General features: G+C 42.7%; 1 protein-coding gene across 1 annotated transcript; it reads right to left on the reverse strand.

The window, feature by feature from the left end:
• Nucleotides 1–400: 400 nt before the first annotated feature.
• LOC139559345 (phosphatidylinositol 4-phosphate 5-kinase type-1 gamma-like) lies at nucleotides 401–3,689 on the reverse strand. The gene is made up of 4 exons (XM_071375272.1): nucleotides 3,595–3,689; nucleotides 1,674–1,859; nucleotides 856–989; nucleotides 401–682 (listed from the first exon to the last, which is right to left on the reverse strand). The coding sequence occupies exons 2-4, from the start codon at nucleotides 1,834–1,836 to the stop codon at nucleotides 632–634; spliced, it is 348 nt and encodes a 115-aa protein (XP_071231373.1). The 5' UTR covers nucleotides 1,837–1,859; nucleotides 3,595–3,689; the 3' UTR covers nucleotides 401–631.
• Between the last annotated feature and the right edge of the window lie 16,421 nt (nucleotides 3,690–20,110).

A 20,110-nucleotide genomic window follows, 5' to 3' on the forward strand; every position in this document is an offset into this window, starting at 1 on the left:
TTTCTGCATCTATCTGACTATGCAGAGTGAAGCGCAATAAAGTGCTTGTGACTCGGTGGTCCAACATCTGCGCTCTCCTTGAGTGATGGGGCAGGCTTGGTGTGGTCAGCGGCATGCAGAAGGAGGAGGGGGAGAAAGACTACTCAAGTAGCAAACTGAGTAAACTATAAGAACTGAGTTGCGTATCACATTTAACAAACCAAACATTGAAATACCGTTATAGAAGGTAAAGTAAAAACACAAACCGGTCCGTGCATCAATACCGGTGTGTGTGTGTGTATATATAGTAAAATACGGTATACCGCCCAGACCTATCTGGTTGTCTAGGGCTTACTTGAAAGGAAAAAACAAAATCCAGCAGACACTAGGCCCTCCATGGAATTAGTTTGACACCGCTGGGTTAAGGTGTTAAATACTTTTATTGTTAGGTACTAATAGGTTGCAGTGTTGAGGTATCGAATGCAGCTGTTATGCAAGTATGTCTGAGGAACTATGCCGTTATCTCCACAGAAACACTCGTCAACTGATGACACTGATGTCAGTGCTTCAACACCTGAGGACAAGAGAGAAGTTGTGTCTGTGTGAAACTTAGAGCTTAGAATGCATTTCTGTTCCTCACCTCTTGGGGGTGCTAGCGTCCTGCTCTGTGCTGGCTGCCTTGTGCTCCTCCTTTCCCACTGACCTGTGAGAGGACGAATGAATGAAAGCATTATTAATTAAAGCATTATACAACCGTTTTAACATGACACAGATGTGATGTAGTGACGAGACAATGGGAAATTATAAGTTATAATTATATATAACAATTATATAACAGGACAGCTTGGCGAAAGACACTCGTTCACAGACACAAACCTGATGGGAGGAGCCGTGGTAGTGAGCCCCGAGTTTCCCAACGATGAGTTGGAGGGTTGTTTCACCAGAGTTACTGGTGACATCATTGTGTGTGGGGGTCTTGGGGAGTAGGTCAGGGCGTTCTGACCGCACGCCTGAGTGTATGGGAAACATTAATAATTTGTTTTGTACAAGGCGTCAACCACTGGTATGTGCTCTCAACTGCAACTTCCAATGACCACAATATGCTTAATAACAAACCAGACACCATTTCTCATCATCCACATCTCTTCCCAAGACTCCCCTCCCTTTCCTAAACCCTCCCACCTAACATCGATCACCGCTGTCTCGGTCTGTGTGCTTTGGGATTGTGGGACTCCTAGGCAGCTGCCACTGCAGGGTTGGGGGAACGGAGAGGGTCCGGAGCCTGCGGTGTTGGCCTCCCTGCGCTCCAATTCTGTACCCTTCTCAAGAAGTGTGCACTCGTTCACACCCCATTATGCATTTAAAAGCATTGTATTGGCGCAAGCATGGCTGGAAGGAGTTTCCACCATATTCCTTTTAAATACATGACAGGGAGTGCACACTTCCATCAATACTTCCATTCAAAACGGAGAACACCATTGTGTTCGTCATAGTCTCAGCTTTCCACAGAGGGGTCATATTAGTGTGTAGCCCAAACCTTTTGGACGCACGCTACAGACGTTTTCGTGAGAAGACCGATGTGGAAGGGCAATATCAGTGGATTGAGATTGACCATTATAGGCCAAGGGTTAAACTCCTACAACAAAAGAAAATGCATAATGCAAACTTGTTCTCAGTGTCCAGTGCTTCCTTGCCATGCGCTTCTCCTCGGATGGCCTCTATGGCGGTGCAGTAGAGGGACTTCTGGCCCTGTGATGGTGGGGGCCTCTGGTCGGCCGCCCCCACTGCCTCCTCTCCAGCCTGCTCCCGGGCCACCTGCTCCAGGTTGTGGATCCCCAAAAGTTTGCTGTAGTGCATGATCTCAAAAAGCTCCTCAGCAACTACACGGGACGAAGGGATAAAGGAGATAAACGGCGAGCACCAATTTAGGATTAGTTTAGCCTTTTAGATTACAAGAAATAAGATGACATGGACAGGGGGGGACCTGATTCTAGATCTGCACTCCTACTCTGAGACGCTTGATACATATGGCCCCTGGATAAACAGTCAAGTGTAGATGGAGTATCTCAGTGAAGTTGATAAAAATGCAGTAGCTTGATATAGCATATATAACAGTTGCTGACCAAGTTGAAGTCAGTTCCTCGCTACAATGTTGAGATGCAAAATGATACATGATAGAACAATGTTAACATAATCATTACAAACATATGACACATCTCAGCAACATTTTCATCCCACAAATGTACAAAGGCTGTGACGATACCAGTATCGCAATATTTTTTTCCATGGCCAAAATGAAAACACGAAACGACAAGTCTGGTCCTTTAAAAACCTGCTGTATGTCAAATATTGTGAGCTTTCGCTTTGAAAATAATACAATGTGACTGGATGAAGACAATGATATTGGTTAACAACATTAGGGCTGTTTTCCTATAGAAGTTATCCTGTTAAACTCTGAGTGGTTGTTTTGGACCCTGTACAGTATGTATCAAACTCATTCCACGGAGGGCCAAGTGTCTGCGGGTTCTCTCCACCCTTGTACTTGATTGATGAATTAAGGTCACTAATTAGTAAGGAACTCCCCTCACCTGGTTACCTAGGACTTAATTGAAAGAAAAAAAGAAAAACCTGCAGACACTGCCCTCCATGGAATGAGTTTGATAGCCATGCTGTACAGGGTCTGGCGAGTTCGGGGTGGGTTCCCCCCTATTTCTGTCAGAAAATAGAAAGTGACATGTCATTTGAAAGCTACAGCCCTCATCTTTTTGGAAATCAACCTCAAATCTTACTCAATCAAAATATAAATGCAACATTCAACATTTTTACAGAGTTACAGTTCATATAAGGAAAGCAGACAATTGAAATAAATTCATTAGGCCCTAATCTATGGATTTCACATGACTGGGCATGGGCCCACCCACTGGAAAATAAGAGTTTGTTCTAACTGGCTTGCCTAGAGAAAGATAAAGTAAAAAAGACAGGGAATTTTTACTAGGATTAAATGGAATTGTGAAAACTGAGTTTAAATGTATTTGGCTAAGGTGTATATAAACTTCCGACTTCAACTGTATATGCTCCTAAAAACCAATGAGGAGATGGGAGAGGAAGGACTTGCAGCGCTTTGAGCGTCACAAATATAACTTATTTCTATTTTAGCGGCTGGCCACGCAGAGGCGTGCGAGTATTGTGGGTGCAATGATTGAATAACATGTGTACTTTTTTTGTTGTTGTAACGCTCGCGGACGAAATGCGAACGGTGTGGTCAGCATGTTAGGGAAGAACTGCTAGCCTGCCAGTGAAAGTTGCACAGCCTCCCGATCTTGCGGGGTAGCTGCGGTCCCTGAACCCAAAGACTATAACCGGGAGGGTTCCGGTCTACAGACATGTCACACACAACTAAGACAAACCCTCAGTGCCGCAATAGTGGTAGACCAAACCGAGTATCGCACACGTTGGTACACTGTCACAAGGACGAAACCCAAAAGAGATGGCACAAGCAAAACCGAGTGGGAGGACAGCAAAGGACCCTGATGGAGAGGCTAGCTAGCTGCTCCAAGCTATTGAATAGCTGCGGGTATACTTCTGCGCTTATACACTCTAACATAGCGCTCTTACCAAGCGAATCCTCCCTGGAAGGAGTCGAAAAAAGGAAAAGGTGGAAATAGTGCAGCTGCAGATATTTAAGGTGGTTGGTCAGCTGCAGCACTACCCGGTACACTGGACTAATCTGAAATTCTTACTCGGAATGTATCCTGCCGCGTGGAAGAACACCATATTGAAGTGATCCCAATATAGTGCTACATAACATGTCTGAAAGTAAACTATAAATTCCTTAAGAACTATCAGGAATTTGTACCCATACAATCCGGCCCGCAGGTAACTATACCAAAAATACATAAAATTCTGTCAGTTTGTTGGAACAACAGCGACACTTGGCGGTAGTAGTAGATATGTGCAATTAATTATCATGACAATAATAAAGAGGGTTGCAAAAAGTTTTGCATAATATTTTTATTTTTCAGTGGCAAGAAAAGAAGCAGTGCAAACATGAAAAATTACACAGAAAAGGTAACTAATTTGGATAGCATAGTCTCCCTAGGTGTACAGTTCAACTAATTATCAACACACTTACTATCTCTAACCACAACCCTTTAATATACCATCCAAATAAAATCGGTCCAGAAATGGTAATCAATCATTAGATTAAACATGAAGTGTTTTTAGACAAAAGCTCAGGTGATACAAAATATTGTAGTCATGTGGCCTCTAACATGTGTTTGGCTTCCAGGTGAACCCTGGTTCATGAGGCATCTCGGGGGCCATGTAGCCTGCAGTGGGCTCGTAAAAGGGGTTTGGGAGTTCATCGTTAAAGCAGCTCCACCTGGCCTCTCCACTCTTCCTGCAGCACGGGTATGCCCTGGTCATTACGGCAAACTCTTCAACACAGAACATGGAGAGTGCATTCTGCCACTGCAAGGACAGAAACATAGAGAAAAGTATAGAATATCTTTAAATAAATTATTCCAATATGCAATATATTCATATAAAATAAATACACACACACGACTCACAGCTTGCTGAGCGCAGCACAGGATCTGGACATTTTGCTGGGCGACTTCTCCACTGCAGCACGTGCCGTACCAAGACTCCAAACGATTGATGGCTTTTCCACAGCGCCGGAAAAAACTGACACCAGAGCGAGGAAAGAAGCTAGGTGGATACCGGGGGCGACTCTGTCCATACTGACATATGGCAGCAAGATTCTGTAGGGTTGGGCATGCAGGAGGGAAAGGGACGTCAGGCTCCTGCAGAGAGCCAAAATTCTGGGTACCTGTGAATAGAAGAGACAGAGCAAAAGTGTGAAGAAAATGAGGGAGCTTGAAAAAACATGATAATTTCAGACAATCTGTTTCATAGCAGACAAATAATAGATTTGAGTGTAATCCCTTTCAAAATGTTAAATGTATAGAAACATTATACAATACCTCCAAGTTTTGCACAATGAAGAGTCAGTAGTGCAAGTAACCAAGAATGTGCAAAAAATCCAGCCGAAATCATGTTTTGTTTGTTGTTGTTAGAAAAAAAAACTCAGTTCTCCTCTTCTGTGAAGTTCTGCGTGGGAGATAGAAGTCTTCTGCTTTCCTTCAAGTTTGTCCAAGCTGTACTGTCCTCATCTTCAACCTGCTTTTATCCAACAGATGGTAGGGGGAGTGAGTCCCGGGGCGTGCCACTCTCATGAATGTGAAATGATGCGAGCAGGGTGTAGATACTGGAAAAGGAAACTGCGTACGTCACAGATTAGTACCAGTAATCAAATCAAATCAAATCAAGTTTATTTTATATAGCCCTTCGTACATCAGCTAATATCTCGAAGTGCTGTACAGACACCCAGCCTAAAACCCCAAACAGCAAGCAATGCAGGTGTAGAAGCACGGTGGCTAGGAAAAACTCCCTAGAAAGGCCAAAACCTAGGAAGAAACCTAGAGAGGAACCAGGCTATGAGGGGTGGCCAGTCCTCTTCTGGCTGTGCTGGGTGGAGATTGTGACAGAACTATGCCAAGATGTTCAAAATGTTCATAAGTGACAAGCATGGTCAAATAATAATCATGAATAATTTTCAGTTGGCTTTTCATAGCCGATCATCAAGAGTCGAAAATAGCAGGTCCGGGACAGGTGGCGGTTCCATAACCGCAGGCAGAACAGCTGAAACTGGAATAGCAGCAGGGCCAGGCGGACTGGGGACAGCAAGGAGTCATCATGCCCGGTAGTCCTGACGTATGGTCCTAGGGCTCCGGTCCTCCGAGAGAGAGAAAGAGAGAAGGAGAGAATTAGAGAGAGCCAAGATTTTCAAAATGTTCATAAATGACAAATAATAATCAGGAATAAAAGTCAGTTGGCTTTTCATAGCCGAAATGAGTACTGCTCGGTCTTTCTTCAAAATCTTGGATTACATTGCAATTGTTTGCTTTGTTAACCTTTCCTCCATTTGTAACAGTGTGTTTATATGTGAAAATGTGATTGTATTTGAATGTTTAAGGCCTCTTGGAGGATTAGTCCAAATGAGGACCCAAAGAGATCCTAATAAAATCAAATCCATCGAGTCATATATCCACTTCTTTGGGCTTGACATGTAGGCCTTTTGCCATATTTAGCCAGTTAGCCTATCATTCATACTTGTTGGACTTTAGGGACTACACTCTTTTAGATTTGTTCCTAAAGGGGTACAAATGCTTGTCACTGGGGTGGTGCACTGTAAGATACATCCTTTGTACCTTTTAGTTATAGGTACATAATTGTACCCCAGTGTGTACCTCAGTACCTTTCTTACATATAGTCCACAGGTACAAATCATGCTTTTAGAAAGGTACATTTTGCCTTTATAGGAACCACCACAGTGACAAAGCCTTTTGCTTCTCGAAAGTTTAAAAATGTACCTCTACCATAGACCACTTCAACTGATACAACACTTCCACTCACGGGTGGACAAAAATAACTAACTGAAACTAAGCCACGCCTCCAATATGATTTCTCAGAGTGCCTTTCAGCTGGTCACAAACTGGTTGACTCAACATTGTTTCAACGTAATTTGTCAACGTATTGTGACGTGGGAAATAGATTGCATTTGAAAAAAGCCAAACTGTTGTTTTGAGGGCAAAATTTAAACCACAGGATTATATCATTATTATGGTAACCAAATTTAAACATAGACAAATCTGTATAAAATATGTTGAATTTGTACTTTTTAAAACATCAGGTTTTCAACGTTATATCCACAAATCCACAATGAGAAAATAACAGTAGGCGGGGCAGCAAATGAGAAAATAATAATAGGCTGGGCAGCACCAACTGGAGAATTGATCTATCTACAGCTAACCTTCTATTTTTTTTACAAGATCAGCTTTAAAACCATAGCTCTCTGATTCTTTTTCTCTTTCACGAGAGAGTCATTTTGCATCATATCTTGTTTTGTTGCTTTTGTGTGTTTTTATTTCATACTCAATAGGCTTTAGATGATTTATTTTGTTTATTTACCTTGTTTTTGGGATGAAAAGAGGTGATTAACATCAATGCATCACATTTGCATTTCATAATACAACAAAGATTGAGAATTGATTCGAACTTGCCTTCCGGTCATTTGCTTCTGTTCCAAAACGTGTTAAACTCATTCCACGGAGGGCCGAGTGTCTGTGGGTTTTCGCTCCACCCTTGTACTTGATTGATTGAATTAAGGTCCCTAATTAGTAAGGAACTTCCCTCACTTTGTTGTCTAGGTCTTTATTAATTTTTAAAATATTTGTTTGATTATTTATTTATTACTTTTTGGTCTTATTTGAAACGAAAAACCAAAACCCGTAGACACTCGGCCCTCCGTGGAATGAGTTTGACTCCCATGTGTTACAGTATTAAGATCACCTTCTATAACGACCTTATACCCTACGCATAAAAGTTCCACCACAGACGTTCCTTTTACTCATAGCCTACGTTTTAAACTTGGTCAATGTTTGTTAGATCTTTCAGGCAGAATTCTTGTTAAAAAATAATATCTGCCTTGGCTTTAAAAAAAAGTGTCTCCATTTTCTTCTTCCTATTTCTGCTCAACTGAAAGCCACATAGATTATACTTCAGGATGTTAATTTGGTGTGACATCATCAAAAAATATAGGGTGACATACTATGTAGGGCTAGGTTTCACATCTTTCTTTTCTGCATAACCTGGTTTTAACCATGCCCAGCCCTACTTATGTTTGTCACTGACTATTACCAATGTGCTATCGTGACAATGATTGTTGAGAGATCTCCACTTAAAAACGAAATAGATCGACTTATGCTACTAAAGTCACTCCAAAGGGTAGGTTTAAAAGAGCAAATGAAATGTGACCCTGCTGTATCACTCATACAGTGCATTCAGAAAGTATTCATACCCCTTGACTTATTCCACATTTTGTTGTGTTACAGCCTGAATTCAAAATGGATTTTTGAATCCTCTCCCACCTACATACACACAATACCCCATAATGACAAAGTGAAAGCATGTTTTCAGAAAGTTTTGCAAATGTATTAAATTAAATACAGAAATATCTAATTTACGTTAGTATTCACACATCTGAGTCAATACTTTGTAGATCACCTTTGGCAGCGATTACAGCTGTCGGTCTTTCTGGGTAAGTCTCTAAGAGTTTTCCACACCAGGATTGTGGAACATTTGCCCATTATTCTTTTCAAATTGGTTGTTGATCATTGCTAGATGTAGATTTAAGTCAAAACTAACTTGGCCACATTCACTGTCTTCTTGGTAAGCCACTCCGGTGTAGATTTGGCCTTGTGTTTTAGGTTATTGTCCTGCTGAAAGGTGAATTCATAACATGATGAAGCCACCACAATGCTGGAAAATATGGAGAGTAGTACTCAGTAATGCGTCGTATTGGATTTGCCCCAAACATAACACTTTGTATTCAGGACAAAAGGTAAAATGCTATGCCACAATTTTTGCAGTATTACTTCAGTGCCTTGTTGCAAACCGGATGCGTGTTTTGGAATATTTTTGTTCTGTACAGGCTTTCTTCTTTTCTCTCTGTCAATTAGCTTAATATTGTGGAGTAACTACAATGCTGTTGAGTCACCATTGGCTTAATGGTGAAATTCATGAGCTGTTTCCTTCCTCTCCGGCAGCTAAGTTAGGAAGGACATCTGTATCTTAGTAGTGACTGGGTGTATTGATACACCATCCAAAGTGTAATAACTTCAACATGCTAAAAGGGATATTCAAAGTCTGCTTTTTTTACCCATCTAACAATGGGTGCCCTTCTTTGCAAGGCATTGGAAAACCTCCCTGGACTTTGGCTGAATCTGTGTTTAAAATTCACTGCTCGACTGAGGGACCTTACAATTATCTGTATGTGTGGGGTACAGAGATCATTAAAAAATCACGTTAAACACTATTTTTATTGATTTATTTTACCCTTATTTTACCAGGTAAGTTGATTGAGAACACATTCTTACAGCAACAACCTGGGGAATAGTTCAAGGGAGAGGAGGGGGATGAATGAGCCAATTGGAAGCTTGTATTATTGCACACTTATTGAGCAAAAGTCCATGTAACTTTTATTATGTGACCTGTTAAGCATATTTTTCCTCCCGAACTTATTTAGGCTTGCCATAACAAAGGGGTTGAATACTTATTGACTCAATACATTTCAGCTTTTAATTTTTTATTAATTTGTTAAAATTTCAAAAAACATAATTCCACTTTGACATTATGGGGTATTGTATTAAAAATCCACCTTTCCAGAAACAAGTCTCTCACCGTTTCCACTTGCTATAGACCCCCCTCTGCCCCCAGCTGTGCCCTGGAACCCATATGTGAATTGATTGCCCCCCCATCTATCTTCAGAGCTCGTGCTACTAGGTGACCTAAACTGGGACATGCTTAACACTCCGGCCATCCTACAATCTAAGCTTGATGCCCTCAATCTCACACAAATTATTAATGAACCTACCAGGTATAACTCCAAATCCGTGAACACGGGCACCCTCATAGATGTCATCCTAACTAACTCGCCCTCCAAATACACCTCTGCTGTTTTCAATCGGATGCAGGCAATCACTGCAGGCAATCACTGCCTCATTGCCTGCATCCGTAATGGGTCTGCGACCAAACGACCACCCCTCATCACTGTCAAACGCTCCCTAAAACAATTCTGCGAGCAGGCCTTTCTAATCGATCTGGCCGGGGTATCCTGGAATGACATTGACCTCATCCCGTCAGTAGATGATGCCTGGCTATTCTTTAAAAGTGCCTTCTTCACCATCTTAAATAAGCATGCCCCATTCAAAAAAAATTGAACTAGGAATAGATATAGTCCTTGGTTCAACTCCAGACCGGTCTGCCCTTGACCAGCACAAAAACATCCTGTGGCGTTCTGCATTAGCATTGAATAGCCCCTGTGATATGCAACTTTTCAGGGAAGTTAGTAACAAATATACAAAGGCAGTTTGAAAAAGCTAGCCTTAGCTTTCCTAACAGACATTTGCATCCTGTAGTACTAACTCAAAAAAGTTCTGGGACACTGTAAAGTCCATGGAGAATAAGAGCACCTCCTCCCAGCTGCCCACTGCTCTGAGGCTAGGAAACACTGTCACCACTGATAAATCCACTATAATTGAGAATTTCAATAAGCATTTCTCTACGGCTGGCCATGCTTTCCACCTGGCTACCCCTGCCCGGCACCCTCCACCATTTCTCCTTCACCCAAATCCAGATAGCTGATGTTCTGAAAGAGCTGCAAAATCTGGACCCCTACAAATCAGCCGGGCTAGACAATCTGGACCCTCGCTTTCTAAAATTATCTGCCGAAATTGTTGCAACCCCTATTATCAGTCTGTTCAACCTCTCTTTCGTGTCGTCTGAGATTCCCAAGATTGGAAAGCTGCCGTGATCATCCCCCTCTTCAAATGGGGAGACACTCTAGACCCAAACTGCTACAGACCTATATCTATCCTACCCTGCCTTTCTAAGGTCTTCGAAAGCCAAGTTAACAAACAGATTACCGACTATTTCGAATCCCACCGTACCTTCTCCGCTATGCAATCTGGTTTCAGAGCTGATCATAGGTGCACCTCAGCCACGCTCAAGGTCCTAAATGATATCATAACCGGCATCAATGAGAGACATTACTGTGCAGCCGCATTCATCGACCTGGCCAAGGCTTTCGACTTTGTCAATCACCACATTCTTATCGGCAGACTAAACAGCCTTGGTTTCTCAAATGACTACCTCGCCTGGTTCACCAACTACTTCTCTGATAGAGTTCAGTGTGTCAAATTGGAGGGCCTGTTGTCTGGACCTCTGGCAGTCTCTATGGGGGTTCCACAGGGTTCAATCCTTGGGCTGACTCTTCTCTGTATACATCAATGATGTTGCTCTTGCTGCTGGTGATTCTCTGATTCACCTCTACACAGACGACACCATTCTGTATACTTCTGGCCCTTCTTTGGACACTGTGTTAACTAACCTCCAGACGAGCTTCAATGCCATACAACTCTCCTTCCGTGGCCTCCAACTGTTCTTAAATGCAAGTAAAACTAAATGCATGCTCTTCAACAGATCGTTGCCCGCACATGCCTGCCCGTCCAGCATCACTACTCTGGACGGTTCTGAGTTAGAATATGTGGAAAATTACAAACACCTAGGTGTCTGGTTAGACGGTAAACTCTCCTTCCAGAATCACATTAACTTCTTCTGGCTGCAGGGGCAGTATTGAGTAGCTTGGATGAAAGGTGCACAGAGGTGCACATAGTAAACTGCCTGCTCCTATTATTCGTATTGGATAGAAAACACTCTGAAGTTTCTAAAACTGTTTGAATTATGTCTGAGTATAACAGAACTCATATGGCAGGCAAAAACCTGAGAAGTTCCACTTCCTGTTTGAATTTCTTCTGAGGTGGCAGATTTTCAACCAAGCTCTCATTGAAATTACAGCGAGATATTGATGAGTTTTCACTTCCTACGGCCTCCACTAGATGTCAACAGTCAAGAGAACTTTGTCTGATGACTCTAATGTGAAGGGGGGCCGAAGGAGACAGGAATTAGTCACCATTTCCACGAGCTGACCATGCTTTCACATGCGCGTTCACATGAGGAGGACCTCCGTTCCACCGCTCATCTGAAGTCAATCTAATTCTCCGGTTGGAACGTTATTCAAGATGTATGTTAACAACATTCTAAAGATTGATTCAGTACATCGTTTGACATGTTTCTATTGACTGTTACGGAACTTTTGGACATTTCGTCACGTTATAGTGGACGCGCTTTGACTTTGGAATTGTTTACCAAACGTGCTAACCAAAGTAGCTAATTGGACATAAATAACGGACATTATCGAACAAATCAAGTTTATTGTGGACCTGGGATTCCTAGGACTGCATTCTGATGAAGTTCATCAAAGGTAAGGAAACATTTATCATGTATTTTCTGGTTTCTGTTGACCCCAACATGGCGGCTAATTTGGCTATTGTTCTGAGCTCCGTCTCAGATTATTGCATGATTTGCTTTTTCCGTAAAGTTTTTTTTAAATCTGACACAGCGGTTGCATTAAGGAGAGGTATATCTATAATTCTATGTGTATGTTATCTATGTGTATAGTATTATCATCTACATTTATGGTGAGTATTTCTGTTGAAACGATGTGGCTATGCAAAATCACTTGATGTTTTTGGAACTAGTGAATGTAATGCGCCAATGTAAACTCAGATTTTTTGTTATAAATATGAACTTTATCAAACAACATGCATGTATTGTGTAACATGAAGTCCTATGAGTGTCATCTGATGAAGATAATCAAATGTTAGTGATGAATTTTATCTCTATTTCTGCTTTTTCTGACTGCTATCGTTCGCTGGAAAAAATGGCTGTGCTTATTGTGGTTTGGTGGTGACCTAACATAATCGTTTGTAGTGCTTTCGCTGAAAAGCATATTTGAAATCGGACACTTTGGTGGGATTAACAACAAGATTACCTTTAAAATTATATAAGACACATGTATGTTTGAGGAATTTTAATTCTGAGATTTCTGTTGTTTGAATTTGGCGCAATGCACTTTCACTGGCTGTTGTCATATCGATCCCGGTAGCGGGATGCAGCCATAAGAAGTTTTAAGCAACTTCAATCCAAAATTAAATCTAGAATCGGCTTCCTATTTCGCAACAAAGCATCCTTTACTCGTGCTGCCAAACATACCCTCGTAAAACTGACCATCCTACCGATCCTCCACTTCGGCGATGTCATTTACAAAATAGCCTCCAACACTCTACTCAACAAATTGGATGCAGTCTATCACAGTGCCATCCGTTTTGTCACCAAAGCCCCATATACTACCCACCATTGCAACCTGTATGCTCTCGTTGGCTGGCCCTCGCTTCATACTCGTCGCCAAACCCACTGGCTCCAAGTCATCTGCAAGTCTCTCCTAGGTAAAGCCCCGCCTTATCTCATCTCACTGGTCACCATAGCAGCACCCACCCGTAGCACGCGCTCCAGCAGGTATATCTCACTAGTCACCCCCAAAGCCAATTCCTCTTTTGGCCGCCTTTCCTTCCAGTTCTCTGCTGCCAATGACTGAAACGAACTGCAAAAATCACTGAAGCTGGAGACTCATATCTCCCTCACTAGCTTTAAGCACCAGCTGTCAGAGCAGCTCACAGATCACTGCACCTGTACATAGCCCATCTGTAAACAGCTCATCTATCTACCTACCTCATCCCCATACTGTATTTATTTATTTATCTTGCTCCTTTGCACCCTAGTATCTCTACTTGCACCTTCATCTTCTGCACATCTACCATTCCAGTGTTTAATTGCTATATTGTAATTACTTCGCCACCATGGCCTATTTATTGCCTTAACTCCCTTATCTTACCTCATTTGCACTCACTGTATATAGACTTTTTCTTTTCTTTGTTTACATTTACATTTAAGTCATTTAGCAGACGCTCTTATCCAGAGCGACTTACAAATTGGTGCATTCACCTTATGATATCCAGTGGAACAACCACTTTACAATAGTGCATCTAACTCTTTTAAGGGGGGGGGGGTTAGAAGGATTACTTTATCCTATCCTAGGTATTCCTTAAAGAGGTGGGGTTTCAGGTGTCTCCGGAAGGTGGTGATTGACTCCGCTGACCTGGCGTCGTGAGGGAGTTTGTTCCACCATTGGGGTGCCAGAGCAGCGAACAGTTTTGACTGGGCTGAGCGGGAACTGTACTTCCTCAGAGGTAGGGAGGCGAGCAGGCCAGAGGTGGATGAACGCAGTGCCCTTGTTTGGGTGTAGGGCCTGATCAGAGCCTGAAGGTACGGAGGTGCCGTTCCCCTCACAGCTCCGTAGGCAAGCACCATGGTCTTGTAGCGGATGCGAGCTTCAACTGGAAGCCAGTGGAGAGAGCGGAGGAGCGGGGTGACGTGAGAGAACTTGGGAAAGTTGAACACCAGACGGGCTGCGGCGTTCTGGATGAGTTGTAGGGGTTTAATGGCACAGGCAGGGAGCCCAGCCAACAGCGAGTTGCAGTAATCCAGACGGGAGATGACAAGTGCCTGGATTAGGACCTGCGCCGCTTCCTGCGTGAGGCAGGGTCGTACTCTGCGAATGTTGTAGAGCATGAACCTACAGGAACGGGTCACCGCCTTGATGTTAGTTGAGAACGACAGGGTGTTGTCCAGGATCACGCCAAGGTTCTTAGCACTCTGGGAGGAGGACACAATGGAGTTGTCAACCGTGATGGCGAGATCATGGAACGGGCAGTCCTTCCCCGGGAGGAAGAGCAGCTCCGTCTTGCCGAGGTTCAGCTTGAGGTGGTGATCCGTCATCCACACTGATATGTCTGCCAGACATGCAGAGATGCGATTCACCACCTGGTTATCAGAGGGGGGAAAGGAGAAGATTAATTGTGTGTCGTCTGCATAGCAATGATAGGAGAGACCATGTGAGGATATGACAGAGCCAAGTGACTTGGTGTATAGCGAGAATAGGAGAGGGCCTAGAACAGAGCCCTGGGGGACACCAGTGGTGAGAGCACGTGGTGCGGAGACAGATTCTCGCCACGCCACCTGGTAGGAGCGACCTGTCAGGTAGGACGCAATCCAAGCGTGGGCCGCGCCGGAGATGCCCAGCTCGGAGAGGGTGGAGAGGAGGATCTGATGGTTCACAGTTTCACAGTATTTGTTCTACTGTATTATTGACTATGTTTTGTTTATTCCATGTGTAACTGTGTAGTTGTATGTGTCGAATTGCTATGCTTTATCTTGGCCAAGTCGCAGTTGCCAATGAGAACTTGTTCTCAACTAGCCTACCTGGTTAAATAAAGGTGAAATATAAAAAATAAATGTAGGACAGTGAAAAAAATTCGACATTTAATCCATTTAAAATTCAGGCAGTAACACAACAAAATCTGGAGAAAGTCAAGAGGTGTGAGTACTTTATGAAGGCGCTGTATATCATTAATGATGCTATTTTGGCCTATAATTATATACTAATATAATGTAATAGCCATATTTAGAAAAAACTAAGTTCCAAAGACTGGACCTATAATAATGTATAAGCGATCATACAAGAGGTTTTGCAATGATTCCTATTTCGAAGATGTGGAAAATTGGTCTGATGTGTGTACTGAGGAACAACTTGACACAGCACTCGAAGCATTTATGAAAAAGCTTCTTCGGGCTACTGATAGGCATGCGTCCATCAGAACTGCCAGTTCCCCATGTATAGATGATGAATTGAAAAACTGTATGGAGAGGAATGAGGCAACGGGAATACTAAATAAGTCTGTCAACACAGCAGAATGGCAAACATACAGTAAATTGAGAAATCACGTAACAAAAATAAACGAAAAGAAGAACTATACTATGGAACAAAGATAAATAATATAAAGAATGATAGTAAAAAGTTCTGCAGTAGGCCACCTAAAAAAATATATAAAAAAGCTTCATCCTCAGTTCCATCCTTCATTGAGGCAGATGGCTTGTTCACAACAAAACCCTTTGATATTGCCAACCACTTTAATAACTTTTTTTGTTGACAAGATTAGCAAACTTAGGCATGACATGCGACCAACAAATGCTGAGCCTTCATATTCATGCATAACGGACCAAAAATGATAGACGAGCACTGTAGTTTTGAATTCCGCAAAGTTTGTGTGGAAAAGGTGAACAAATGATTGCTGTCTATTAATAAGGACAAACCACCTGGTACCGACAACCTGGATGGTACATTACTGAGGTTGGTAGCAAAATACATTGCGATTCCTATTTGCCACATCTTCAATTTAAACCTAGAAGACGACGTGTCATAGTTGTACCTTATGGTGAATCCACATACTGTATGTACCTTTATTCATATGTACACATATGTACCTTTCTTCAACATTGCTTTTCTGCTAAGCTAAGGTACAGATCAGTACCATCAAGAGTTGAGGGTACACAAAATACGTTTGGACCCTGGGAAACAGAAATGTATCGTAAGTTGAGAGTGTGATAATTATATATATTCTTTATATAAAAAAATATTGGTTACAAAAATGTACCATTATACTAGATTATTCGCACATGTACCCTTAAAGCTACCGAACAGTACCCGTGTGAGATTATATGTGTACCTCTGAAGGTACATTATGTATATTTTGATCTTATTGTATCCCAGGGAACAATACTTGACCCTTATTTCTATGAGTTTACACACTGGACATCTTTGTAGGCCCTACTTACAAATTAAATCCCCTCTTGATATCTCAGTCACAAAATTACCTGTTTCCACTTCAATGTCACACTCCTGTCCATCACCTCAATTGCCTGATTGGAAACATTGACCTTGATCAAGTCCCTTTTATTGTTGTAGTCCGTACAGCGACACATTTCTCTCATTCCTCATCAGTCAACCTGGTCTCAAAGCATTTCAAATGATTCTGTATGTAATTCCGAAATGTTTCGTATGGTATGTATTCATTTCATATGATATGTTCCGAATTTGCAAATGTACTATATGTCACGAATTTGCAAAGCTATGATATGTTATGAATCCTCAATTCTAGCTAGGTGGCTAATGTTAGCTGGCTTGCTAACGTTAGCTAGGCTAGGGGTTAGGGTTAGGTTTAGAAGTTAAGTTAAAGGGTTAAGGTTAGGGGAAAAGTTAGCTAAAAGGGTTAAGGTTAGGGATAGGTGAAGAGTTACCTAAAAGGGTTAGGGTTAGGTGAAGGGTTAGCTAACATGCTAGTACAGTGCATTCGGAAAGTATTCAGACACCTTGACTTTTTCCACATTTTGTTACTTTATAGCCTTATTCTAAAATTGATTCAATAGATTTTTTTCCTCATCAATCTACACACAATACCCCATAATGACAAAGCAAAAACAGATTTTTTGAATTTTTATAAATTTATACAAATAAACCTGAAATATCACATTTACATAAGTATTCAGACCCTTTACTCAGTATTTTGTTGAAGCACCTTTGGCAGCGATTACAGCCTTGAGTCTTCTTGGGTATGACGCTACACGCTTGGCACACCTGTATTTGGGGAGTTTCTCCCATTCTTCTCTGCAGATCCTCTCAAGCTCTGTCAGGTTGGATGGGGAGCATCGCTGCACAGATATTTTCAGGTCTTTCCAGAGATGTTAGATCGGGTTCAAGTCCAGATGAAATTTGAACTCCCAACCTTTGGGTTGCTAGACGTTCACATTATACGCCCACCCATTCACCCCGACCAACCACCCTCCTTTCGTTTTTGCCTTCAGTAACCGTCTGACTTATGTAACTTTACCAAACGTAACATATATCATACTAAAGGGAGTGTTCCGGATTCACGTACAGAATAATACTAAACACTCTGTGACCAGGTTGCATCAGTAGTTCCATAATTTCAATGAATGAACAAGAGGAAAAACTCATATGTTATCTTATGTCCAGACCAGTGGAGGCTGCTGAGGGGAGGACGGCTCATAATAAAATGGCTGGAATGGAGCGAATGGAATGGCGTCAAACCATGTGTTTGATACCATTCCACTTATTTTGCTTCAGCAAATTACCACGAGCTCATCCTCCCCAATTAAGGTGAAACCATTTTACTCATGTAGGGGGCCACCAATAATATTAAACTGGTTATGGTGGTCACACAGGGCTGCAATTATAGGTTGAAGTACCAAGAATAAAGTCTGCCAAAAACACCATTATTTAAGTGCAAAGTTAGCTGTGTGAGTGAATAATAGCCTGTTACGCTGATAAAGGAAAATAACCGGGGGAGGTTGCTGTGCACAGCACACTTTGTGCCAAAGTGCCCAGTTTTCTATTGCACCATGACAACTTTGGTAAGCACACAGGCTTTAGTTCACACAAGCACTACCACACTCACATGGTCTCCATGCAGGTTGTAGCCAACAGGCCTCATTCAGGAAACTGGCATTCTGTCAAGGACACATGACATGATTTTTTTTTTCATGTTTCAAAAATAGCTCTTGCAAACCCAAATATTCAAGTTGAATGTTATTATGACAGCACATTGTGATTTAGCCCACCGGATAGGCCTTATCAAAAAAAAAAAGTGTTTGTTTTGCCTCTTGAAAAATGTTTTTGTCACATACACAGGATAGGTGCAGGGAAATGTGTTGTTTTAAATGTTTTACCTGTCCATGTTGAACTTGCAACCTGAGAAAGTGGATGTTGATTGCAATAACTTTCCCTTTTATCTACCTAATGTCTGTGAAACAATGAAATGTGTGCTCTGCACAATGTTCATTTGTACTTTTAACAATGTATAATTCAAATCAAATTGTATTAGTCACAAGGGCCGAATACAACAGGTTAGGTTAGACCGTACAGTGAAATGCTTACTTACGAGCCCCTAACCGACAATGCAGTTTCAAAAAATACGGATAAGAATAAGAGTTAAAAAGAACAAGTAATTAAAGAAGAGCAGTAAAAAATAACAATATATATACAGGGGGGTGCCGGTACAGAGTCAATGTGCGGGGGCACCGGTTAGTTGAGGTAGTATGCAAATGTAGGTAGAGTTAATTAAAGTGACAATGCATAGATGACAACAGAGAATGGCAGTGGTGTGGGGAGGGGGGGGGGGGCAATGAATAGTCTGGGTAGCCATTTGACTAGATGTTCAGGAGTCTTATGGCTTGGGAGTAGAAGCTGTTTAGAAGCCTCTTGGACCTAGACTTGGCACTCCGGTACTGCTTGCCATGTGGTAGCAGAGAGAAAAGTCTATGACTAAGGTGGCTGGAGTCTTTGACAATTTTCAGGTCCTTCCTCTGACACCGCCTGGTATAGAGGTCCTGGATGGCAGGAAGCTTGGCCCCAGTGATGTACTGGGCCGTTCGCACTACCCTCTGTAGTGCCTTGCAGTCGGAAGCCGAGCAGTTGCCATACCAGGCAGTGATGCAACCAGTCAGGATGCTCTCGATGGTGCAGCTGTAGAACCTTTTGAGGATCTGAGGACCCATGCCAAATCTTTTCAGTCTCAGGGGGAATAGGTTTTGTCGTGCCCGCTTCACGACTGTCATGGTGTGCTTGGCCCATGTTAGTTTGTTGGTGATGTGGACACCAAGGAACTTGAAGCTTTCAACCTGCTCCACTGCAGCCCCGTCGATGAGAATGGGGGCGTGCTCGGTCCTCTTTTTCCTGTAGTCCACAATCATCTCCTTGGTCTTGATCACGTTGAGGGAGAGGTTGTTGTCCTGGCACCACTCTGCCAGGTGTCTGACCTCCTCCCTATAGGTTGTCTCGTCGTTGTCGGTGATCAGGCCTACGACTGTTGTGTCATCTGCAAATGTAATGATGGTGTTGGAGTCGTGCCTGGCTGTGCAGTCATGTGTGAACAGGGAGTACAGGAGGTGGCTGAGCACGCACCCCTGAGGTGCCCCTGTGTTGAGGATCAGCGTGGCGGATGTGTTGTTACCTACCATCACCACCTGGTGGCGGCCCGTCAGGAAATCCAGGATCCAGTTGCAGAGGGAGGTGTTTAGTCCCAGAGTCCTTAGCTTATTGATGAGCTTTAAGGGCACCATGGTGTTGAACGCTGAGCTGTAGTCAATGAATAGCATTCTCACATAGGTGTTCCTTCTGTCCAGGTGGGAAAGAGCAGTGTGGAGTGCAATAGAGACTGCGTCATCTGTGGATCTGTTGTGGCGGTATGCAAAATGGAGTGGGTCTAGGGTTTCTGGGATGATGGTGTTGATGTGAGCCATGACCAGCCTTTCAAAGCACTTCATGGCTACAGATGCACATACACATTTAGGCAGGTTACCTTAGTGTTCTTGGGCACAGGCACTATGGTGATTTGCTTAAAACATGTTGGTATTACAGACTCTTATAGGGAGAGGTTGAAAATGTCAGTGAAGACACGTGCCAGTTGGTCAACGCATGCTCACAGTACACATCCTGGTAAACCGTCTGGCCCTGCGGCCTTGTGAATGTTGACCTGTCTTAAGGTCTTACTCACATCAGCTGCGGAGAGCGTGATCACACAGTCTTCCGGTACAGCTGGTGCTCTCAAGCATGTTTCAGTGTTATTTGCCTCGAAGCGAGCATAGAAGTAGTTTAGCTCGTCCGGTAGGCTCGTGTCACTGGGCAGCTCTCGGC

Source organism: Salvelinus alpinus, chromosome 29, assembly GCF_045679555.1.
Source record: "Salvelinus alpinus chromosome 29, SLU_Salpinus.1, whole genome shotgun sequence".
NCBI lineage: Eukaryota > Metazoa > Chordata > Actinopteri > Salmoniformes > Salmonidae > Salvelinus > Salvelinus alpinus.